General features: G+C 13.9%; 2 protein-coding genes across 2 annotated transcripts, besides 33 other annotated features; one reads left to right on the forward strand and one right to left on the reverse strand. All coding sequences in view use genetic code 6, as the record gives it.

Moving 5' to 3' along the window:
• The first annotated feature begins 5 nt into the window (after positions 1 to 5).
• Positions 6 to 63: a microsatellite.
• Positions 18 to 63: a microsatellite.
• Positions 19 to 66: a microsatellite.
• Positions 67 to 638: 572 nt separating this feature from the next.
• Positions 639 to 681: a microsatellite.
• Positions 655 to 703: a microsatellite.
• Positions 704 to 976: 273 nt separating this feature from the next.
• Positions 977 to 1,036: a microsatellite.
• Positions 993 to 1,049: a microsatellite.
• Positions 993 to 1,052: a microsatellite.
• Positions 1,053 to 1,915: 863 nt separating this feature from the next.
• IMG5_186520 (hypothetical protein) lies at positions 1,916 to 2,848 on the forward strand (the record flags this gene model as incomplete). The annotated part of the gene is made up of 2 exons (XM_004027224.1): positions 1,916 to 2,467; positions 2,555 to 2,848. The coding sequence occupies 2 exons, from the start codon at positions 1,916 to 1,918 to the stop codon at positions 2,846 to 2,848; spliced, it is 846 nt and encodes a 281-aa protein (XP_004027273.1).
• Positions 2,849 to 2,983: 135 nt separating this feature from the next.
• Positions 2,984 to 3,019: a microsatellite.
• Positions 3,020 to 3,111: 92 nt separating this feature from the next.
• Positions 3,112 to 3,151: a microsatellite.
• Positions 3,152 to 3,713: 562 nt separating this feature from the next.
• Positions 3,714 to 3,748: a microsatellite.
• Positions 3,721 to 3,788: a microsatellite.
• Positions 3,789 to 4,085: 297 nt separating this feature from the next.
• Positions 4,086 to 4,138: a microsatellite.
• Positions 4,139 to 5,381: 1,243 nt separating this feature from the next.
• Positions 5,382 to 5,424: a microsatellite.
• Positions 5,425 to 5,546: 122 nt separating this feature from the next.
• Positions 5,547 to 5,594: a microsatellite.
• A 609-nt stretch (positions 5,595 to 6,203) lies between these two features.
• Positions 6,204 to 6,261: a microsatellite.
• Positions 6,262 to 6,352: 91 nt separating this feature from the next.
• Positions 6,353 to 6,396: a microsatellite.
• A 176-nt stretch (positions 6,397 to 6,572) lies between these two features.
• Positions 6,573 to 6,649: a microsatellite.
• Positions 6,650 to 6,704: 55 nt separating this feature from the next.
• Positions 6,705 to 6,755: a microsatellite.
• Positions 6,756 to 6,941: 186 nt separating this feature from the next.
• Positions 6,942 to 7,016: a microsatellite.
• An 84-nt stretch (positions 7,017 to 7,100) lies between these two features.
• Positions 7,101 to 7,139: a microsatellite.
• Positions 7,140 to 7,152: 13 nt separating this feature from the next.
• Positions 7,153 to 7,213: a microsatellite.
• A 726-nt stretch (positions 7,214 to 7,939) lies between these two features.
• Positions 7,940 to 8,003: a microsatellite.
• Positions 7,940 to 8,012: a microsatellite.
• Positions 7,946 to 8,000: a microsatellite.
• Positions 8,013 to 8,239: 227 nt separating the features above from the next.
• IMG5_186530 (hypothetical protein) lies at positions 8,240 to 9,160 on the reverse strand (the record flags this gene model as incomplete). Its single annotated transcript, XM_004027225.1, has 3 exons — positions 8,661 to 9,160; positions 8,490 to 8,567; positions 8,240 to 8,434 (listed from the first exon to the last, which is right to left on the reverse strand). Exons 1-3 carry the CDS (start codon positions 8,793 to 8,795, stop codon positions 8,240 to 8,242), a joined length of 408 nt encoding a protein of 135 aa, XP_004027274.1. The 5' UTR covers positions 8,796 to 9,160.
• Positions 8,357 to 8,400: a microsatellite.
• Positions 8,364 to 8,398: a microsatellite.
• Positions 8,693 to 8,730: a microsatellite.
• Positions 9,161 to 9,224: 64 nt separating the features above from the next.
• Positions 9,225 to 9,274: a microsatellite.
• Positions 9,271 to 9,371: a microsatellite.
• Positions 9,273 to 9,369: a microsatellite.
• Positions 9,273 to 9,371: a microsatellite.
• A 196-nt stretch (positions 9,372 to 9,567) lies between these two features.
• Positions 9,568 to 9,619: a microsatellite.
• The last annotated feature ends 8 nt before the right edge of the window (positions 9,620 to 9,627 follow it).

Consider the following 9,627-nt stretch of genomic DNA (forward strand, 5'->3'; position numbering starts at 1 on the left):
CTAATTTATTTAAAATAATATATATATATATATAATTATTTTATTATATATATATATATATATTTTTACATAAAGCCTAGAATAGTAAAAATAAATTTTCCAGTGAAAATTATTATAAATAAAATGTTTATTATTTCTAAAATTATTAATTTTTTATTAATATTTATATTTTATAATGCTAAATGTAATAAAGATTCATTTTATAAAATAAAAAACCATCTTAATTAAATAAATTATATATATATATAGTGATAAATACCCTAAAAAAGATATTAAAACTATAAAAAAATATGTCAAATCAGTCAATCTTTATTATTTTTAAATTTTTCAACCATAATAATAATAATATATTACAAAGATGCAGTAAATATAATTGAAAATAATAGTTTGTAATTAGTTGAAAAATAATTTATATTTTATATTATTTTTTCTTAAAGATTATCATTTTTAGGAAATTTAAAATAATTAATATTAAAAAATTCATCTTACCAACTTTTCATATTCATTAAAGTTTATTCTTATGTTTTATTAATATTTTAATTTTTATATATATATAATAAATATAAAATATTATTAATTTAAATTAATAAATATATATTTATTTATTTATTTTAAATTTCTATAATATTAATAAATTGAATAATAAATATAATATAAAATAAAAAATTTAAAAAAAATAAATAAAACTAAAATATTTAAAATATTATTTAATATAAATAAAATATATAATATATTCTTATAAAAAAAAAAAATTAATAAATATAGTAAAAAATTATTTTGATTAAAATAAAACTAATAAAAGTAATTTTATATTATATATATTAAAGAAATGTAAATTTTTAGATAAAATTTATTGAATTAAAAGTAAAAATAAAATACTAAATTAAAATAAAAAAAAAATTAAATTTATAATTCAAATAATTGTGAAATATAAAAAAAAATATTTATTTATATTATTAAAAATAATAGAAAAAATTATATATATTATAAAAATATATATATTTATATATATATAAATATATATATATATATATATTTATTCATATATTATTATTTTTTTTTAAATCCAATTTATTTGTTAATAATAAAGATATTATATCTTAATTAAATATTGTATTTTATATAATATGATAAAATATTTAATTTTTTACATTAATTAGATAAAAAATATTTAAAAATATTAATTTAATTGTTAATATATATTAATTAATTTATTTATCAAATAAATATGATCGGAAATTACGATAAAGATGATATAAATATTGTCTTATAATTAAATGAAAACGATAAAACAAAAGGATGTTTATATATAGGAAATATATGGGCAGCTGAATAGATAAAAGATAAAAATACTTTTAGTATTTATTCTGTATTAACAGTAGCCGAACATACAGATTTAAAATACGATGAAAATAAAATTCTTTAAAAAATAATAGCTGCTGATGATATTGCAAGTTTTTAATTAAAACCTTACTTTGATGAATGTTTTGTTTTTCTTGAATAATAATTATAAAAAACTAATGTTTTAGTACATTGTTTTGCTGGAATGTCCAGAAGTGCTAGTGTGGTTATTGCTTATTTAATGAGAAAATTTAAATGGAATTATGATTAAAGTTTTGAGTATTTAAAAGCTAAAAGAAAAATAGTTTAACCTAATGAAGGATTTATAAAATAACTAAAATAATATTAAATGTAAATTAATTGATAATTGAAATTTATATTTTAAATTTCATATTTTTTTTATATAAATTAATAATATGCAATTACATTTTATAAAATTAATACATTTATTAGTTTTATATTTTTATACATAAAGTAAATTTATTCTTATAAAAAAAAATTATAAATTTTATTATATAAAACAATAATTAAAACAAATAAAGTATAAAACTAAAATAATAATAATAATAAATAAATGGGAAAAAAAGATGCATTTATAGATAAAAATAAAGCAATAACATTCAAATTAACACATCGTGATAACGATGATCCTTTTTACTAAAAATAAGCATAATCAGGCTAAAATGTAGAAACTGATAGAGTTTTTGAACTAACATAAATGCCAAATATGGAAATATTAACAGAAGAAGAATAAAAGAAGTTTTCAAGTTTACTTAGTTCATTTACAGATTAAGATTAAGGAAAATTCAAATAAAAAAAATAAGAATAAAATTCAAAATTTTGGATTCCTCCTGAAATTCGTGAGAAATTAGGTACAAATTAGTTATGGATAGACTAATTAAAAAACAAATAATAGTAAAATTAAGATGATTAATATGAATATGAAGTAGAAGAATTAGAAGAGATTGAAGAAAGCTATAATACAGAAGATGAAGAATTCGATGAAAATTAAATTTTTGATGAAGAAGATGAAAGAGAATAAGAAGAAGATGAAGAAGAAATATAAAAAAAAGAAGAATAAGCTTTTCCAGATTTATAATGTAAAGATTTTCCTGAATTTACTTTTGTAAAAAATTAAAAATTACTTATAAAATTTAGAAAAATAAAAAAATAAAAAATAAAAATATTTATAAATATAAAAAAATAAAAATAGTAATCAGAATATTAAAAAAAAGTAACAGAATAAAATATAATACCAAAATATGAAAAATTAGTTCTTTCAAAAAGTGTTAAATTAAAAAAATTAAATGAATATGGACTTCCATTAAATGATGGCTATGATTATTCCAAACATTTTGTATAATCAAGTAAAAAAAATAAAAAATAAATATATAAATTATTTAAATAGATAGCTAAAACTCAGGCGTTCTAGAAGCTGTTTTATATGCTGATTATAAATTTGCTCCAAAATTAAAAGAAGATATTGATTATGATTATGATGAAATGACTCAAGAATAAAGAGAAGTTTTCGAAGCTTTAAATTATGATGAAGATGATGATGCCTATGAACAATTAGAAGATGATTTTGTTATGAAAGCTTAAGAAGGGGAAAAGGCCATCATTGTAGATTAATAAGAGGAAGAAGAAAAAAATAAAAAGAAAGAAAAGAAAAAAAAAGCTAAAAAAGTTAATTTTACAATAGATGAAAATGGGCAAATGATTATTTGTGATTAATAAAAAGAATAACAAAGGAACCCTGAAAAAAAAGCAAAATAATAAAATCAAGAGAAATAAAAAAATAAAGATGAAAAAGAAGAAGATTGGTAAGAAGATTTAGATAAAGAACAAAAAGGCTTAAATGATTCAGATTGGAACGATGATGAAAATGATGAAAAACATTAATAAAAATGCATAAAAGGCAATTAATTAGAAAGCATATTAGACTAACATTTATAAGAAATGAGTTTAAGAGAAAAAAAAGACGATAAAAAAAATAGAGTAAAAATAGTCGAATTTGAGGAAAAATAAAAAGAAAGATTATAACCATTTCAAAATTTTGTAAATAAAGAAGAAATTTTAACCAGAAAATTAGTGCCAAGATTAACTTTCGAATAAGATATTGCTCTTTAAAATTATATAAAAAGACAAGAAAACGGAGAAGAAATAGAACCAGAAGAAAATTATCATAGACCACTTCCTGAATATACATTAGATATAACAATTGCAACAAAAGAATTTTCAAGAAGCAAAGTACATGAAAATTTGAATGTAATAGAAGAACCAAATAAAAAAAAAAGATAATATAAGTAAACTGATGTTTAAGTCATTGAAGAAAAAGAATATGAAAAAGATGAGGATGAAAAAAAAGAAAAAAAAATAAAGAAGATAAGAAAAATGAAGAAAATAAAGAAGAAGGTAGAATTACGAAAGAAAATAAATAAGAAGATCTTGAAGATGATCCTTTAAAATTAAAAGCTAAAGAACTTTCCAAAAAAATAAATAAAAATGAAACAGAAGATGAAAAAAAATAAAGAAAAGAATAATTAAAATTATTCAAATAAGCTAGAAAAGCAAAAAAATAATTATTCAAAGAAGGCTTTGATAATATTGCAAAATAATAATCTGAAAAAAACAAAACCCATATAAATTATAAAACTGTTTCGAATATTAAAGGTATATCAATTATGCCGATGATATGAAATATTTATAAAATATGTATTGATTTATTAATAATAAAAATTTTAAAAAAAACTATTAAAATAAATATCTAAATATATATATAAAAAAATATATAAAATTTAAATATATATAAATATTTATATATTTATATATATATTTTTTTTATTTATATAACATAATTTATAATTAATTTCATCTTTATAAATTATTTTTGTTATAATTAATTATTTCACTTTTAAATAAATTATATTTTAAAATTTTACAATTATTATTTTCCTATATAATAAATTTAATTTTTAAAATTTTTTTTACATATATATATTTTTTATAGGTATATTAATATCTTAATATATTTGTTTTATCTAATAAATTTAGAACTATATATATTAATAATATATATAATTTTTTATTAAAGTAAGTTAATTTTTATATTTTTTATCAAACATAATAATATATCATATATATTAAAAAATAATATGAGTTTTTCAACTAATCAATAGAATCCAACTACCTTTGTAAATTAAAGTACTTAAAAAGTTCATATGGATATGGATATGGATATGCCAATGCACATGTTTCTTTATTTTGATGAAACTTGCAGATTTTTATTTAAATAGTAAAATAAAAAAATAATTATTTTTTTATAATAAAAATTAAAACCAATTAATTTTAATATTTAAATACAGATTTTATACATAGAAAGGAGACTATTTTTTTTTTATTTTAGGTTGCTTTTTTTGTTTTGTTTATGGATTATTACATATATTTTTACCTAAAATAAAAAGCCATATTATAGAAATATTTTAAAAATAATAAATTTAGTGCGATTTTTTATAAAAACCTTTATTAAAACATAGAATTTATTTAAGTATTTTTCACTTTTTTTATTCATTATCAGATGTTATTGTAATGATGCTTTTAATGACAATGAATGGTTATGTATGTCTTTCTTTAATTTTAGGAATTACAGTAGGATTTAATATATTGAATATTGATTCTTTAATAATAAATAATTAAATTCAAAGTAAACCTTTATTGAAAGAATAATATTGATAGAATATAAAGATATTTTAATAAAATAATATATAAATTATAAATTTTAAAGAATAAAAAAATTAGCAAAAAAATATAATATTCTAAGTTAAAAAATGTTGTTTTTATAGTTATATGTGTTTATGTTATTTTTTAATATAATTATATATTTTATTATAAATTAAATTAAAAATATTTATAGTAAAAAAATTTCAAAAATTTTCAAAAAATAATTAATAAAAAAATAAATATGCAAAAATTAAAACTTATCAAAAAAAAGGAAGGCCAAAAGGATCAAAAAATAAGCCAAATAATGAATAAAAAACAGCAATTATTACATAAAATAAATAATTCTTAAATAATATATAATAAAAGCAAACTTAAAAATGTATGGAAATTAAGAAATACATAGAACCTTAAAATAAACTTATAAACTTATTTAAAATAACTTCTTTATCAAATGATTGCTATTTTAATATAGATGTATCAATTGATTATTCATATTTTTTTAAGTAATTTTTTTTATTAATATTTTTTTATTATAAATTTATGTATTTTGAATAGTTCTTATTTGGATACATTTGTTTCATAAATACCTTTAATGATGTTCGATTTTAAACCATATTTACCTTTTTTTGTAGCTTAAATGGATAAAATTCACTATTAAAAAAATGAAAAAAAAATTCTTTATGAAAAAAATAAATAATAAGAAGTAAAAGACAAAATTAAAAGATAAATATTAATTGTAATTTTATTAAATATAAAAATTTTAATTTTAATATATTTGAATACTTTTAATTTTTAATTTGTTATATTTTAAATTTTATTCTAAAAATAAAGCCAATTCCAATGTAAAAACGATATAATTTTTGCAATGTTTGTTCTAGTATATATTCTGAATATTTCGAAGTAATTTGAGCTAAAATTATATTATATTTTTCTTATTTATGCTAAAAATAATATTTGAATTTATTTTTTTACAAAATTAAAATAATAATATTAATTATTTTTTTATAAATAATAGCACATAAATTCTTAAATTCACAAACAAAAATATTTAATAAATCCTTTTGCTAATTAAATTATACTATTAGCGAATTAATTTTAGATTAATTATCAATAAAAAAAGAATTTGAAAACTTAAATAATTTAAATATAAAGAAAACAATATCAAAATAAAAATAAAAGAGAAAATATACAAAAAAAAATTCACAATAAAACAAAGTTAATGAAAAATAAAAAAATAATTATTAAACTATACAAAAAATATCGTAAAGTATAATCAAATAATTAAAACGTATTTTATATTATATATATTGTTTATAATATATTATTTTTTTATAACAAAAATTATATAGATTTTTTCAATTAATTAATTTATGAAAAAGCATAAATATTTCATCAAAAATAAATAATATTATTAATATTATATAATAATTAAAACTTTTAATTGCTTAAGATAAAATATTATTTATTGTAAAGGCTATTTTAAGCAAATTTTGAAGTAAAAAGTTTCATATAAAAATTATTTAATAAAATTGATATAAAAAACAATAAAATTAATAAAATGTATAAAAAAAATTAATTTTAATTAAAAAATATGATTATATAAATTAAAATAAGGAAAAGTTAATAAACTTAAATAACAAAAATAAAAAAAAATATATTAAAAGTTTAAAAAAAAATTATATAAAAAGTTTAAATTAAATATAAGATATTAAAAAATATATAAATTAATAGAATTTATTATTAATAAATAAAATAATAAACTGATGACTAATATTTTTTTAAAAAAAAAATATAAAAGAAATCTATATATTTTTAATATGTTTACATTATAATAAAAATATATTATTATTAAAAAGATGTTTAAATAAAAAAATTATATGAATTTAATTTAATTTAATTTAATTTAATTTAATTTAATTTAATTTAATTTAATTTAATTTAATTTAATTTAATTTTTTATTTTAATAACAAATACTTTTATTATAATTTATTTTGTATTTTTTATTTTTATGAAATAAATATTTTCTATACATATTTAATTTAATTATAATTTTTTTAATTTACTTTTATTAATTATATAATTATTTATTTATTAATATTTTACTTTTTTACTATAATTAATTTTTTTCATTTTTATATTAAATTTATTTTTAACTAATTCAATATTTTTATTTTAATTAATAAAATATAATCATTAATCATAATGAAAATCAAAATAATTATTATTTTAATATTTTATAATTTTTTTATATATATTATTTTAAATTATAATTTTTTTTACATTAACAAAATAATAAAATAAAAAAATATATTTTTAATATTTCTCTTATGTTTTATGAATTTTTATATAAAAAAATTTTTAAGAAATTATATTATTAATTTTTTTAATTAATTGTTTATAATTTTTAATTTTATTTTTTATATTATATATAATCTAATATTTAATATTATTTGTTCATATAGTTTTTTTTTTTTAAATGTAATTTAATTTTTTAAAATAATAAATTAATATTTTTTATTTTTAATTTTTTTTTATAAATGTATATTGTTGTATATTGCAAAATTATATAAAAAAATTCTGTATAATATAGTTATAGAGGAAAACAAAATTAAATTAAACATTAATGATTTAAAAAAAAATATATTATAACATTTTTTTTTTATGATAAAGAAAAAATATATAAGACAATCATAAGTTATAAATACTTTTTACATAAATAATTATAAATATTTAAAATATAATACCAAATAAAAAATAATTAAAATTTTTTAATTTTATTGTAATTTTTACTTAATTAAAAATAAATTAATTAAAATTTTAATTATTTTGATATTTATCTATAATTATCAAAAAAATTTTTTTAAAGATAATAATCAGAAATATAATAAAATAAATTCAAATAAAATAAAATAAAATAAATAAATTCAAATAAAATAAAATATATATAAATTTGTTTAAATAAAATATTAATTTAAATATTTAAAATATTTTTAAATAATTATTTTTATTTTTATTGTTTTAGCTTTCTATTTCTATAATTTCTATAATTTTATCAAAGATCTTCTTTCTTTTTTCCTAAAGCTCTTTTAACTTTTTATTATCTCAATAAAATTTCTTATTTTACATTTTCAATTTCAACATTTTTTTGTTTTTTTTGTTATTAATTTAATCTTTTTTTCAAAGCAGCTTCTGCAGCTTAAGAAGGATTTAATTATTCTTCCCCTTACTATTATGTTTAAGTGTTTTCAGTTGGCTCTTATTCTTTTTTTTCACTTTTGTTTTATTATTATTCAATTTATTCTTCTTTCTTTTTATTTTTTTTCTTTTTTTTCTTTTCTCCTTATTATTCATTATCTTCTTCTTTTAATTCCACTTTGTTTTTTAAAATCATTACTTATAAATTATTTTTTGTTATTATATTTTTTACCTCCACTTTATTTTAAAAGTTCTTCTAATTCTTATAATTATTATTATTTTAATTCTTTTTTTGAGAGTTTTTTTTTTTCTTTTTTTTTTATTTATATTAAAAATTATATATATATTTTATATTCTTTATAATAAAATAACAAAAAAACTAAAACTAAATATAAAAATATACCTTCATTTTTTTTTTATTATTCAGTAATTTATTATTGTTATTCCTATTATTATTCTTATTATTATTCCTAAGGCTTTTCTTCTTCTTATTATTATTCTTATGTTTATTATTATTCTGATTTTTCTACTTCATCATCCGAATCTTCAATTTAGAAAATATTTTTCTTTATAAAAAATTAGTTTAAAATATATTTATATGTTTTACTGAAGCTTAAATCCCGTGTGTAGCTTTTTCTAAAAATTCTGGTTAATAAATAACTTTTTTCTATGGAATTGGCCTTTTTTTATTATTATAGAATTGCTTTTTTTATCCTGGTGCTTGTGGTTATTATTATTTATCCTGATTTTCTTCTTATGTTTATTAATATTATTATGGTTATACTGGTTTTGGTTCCTTTTTTTCTTATTTGGCTTGAACATTTTGTTATTGGGTCTTTAATTAATCTTCTTCATCTCCTTAAATATCTACCCATTTTACTTTGTCTTCTATTTATATTATTTTATTTATGTCATTTTAAATATTATTAACGAATAATAATATAAAATGTATTTTTACGTGTTGCCATTTTCTTTTCTTTTCTTTACTTTACTTTTTTTTTTTTTTTTTTTTCTTTTTATATATTTTTATTTATTATTTATATTATTATTTTGTATTAAATTTATTTATCTTTTTATCTAATATTAATTTATTATTTTTATATTAATTATTTTTTGAAAAAATTTATATCTTTTTTTTTTTTTTCAATATAAATTATTTTTTAAGAGATAAAAAACTTATTAAATATATAATAATTTATTATTTCCATTATTTTTTTCATTAAATACAAATATATATTTATTGTATATTTATTCTATTTTATATTATTCCTATAAAATATATATAAAAAACCAAAAAAAATCTATTATTTAATAATAAAAATAAAAAAAATCAAAAATACAATAAAATAAAATAATAAAAAAAATTATAA

Source organism: Ichthyophthirius multifiliis (genome assembly GCF_000220395.1).
Source record: "Ichthyophthirius multifiliis unplaced genomic scaffold scaff_1120509251348, whole genome shotgun sequence".
Lineage (NCBI taxonomy): Eukaryota > Ciliophora > Oligohymenophorea > Hymenostomatida > Ichthyophthirius > Ichthyophthirius multifiliis.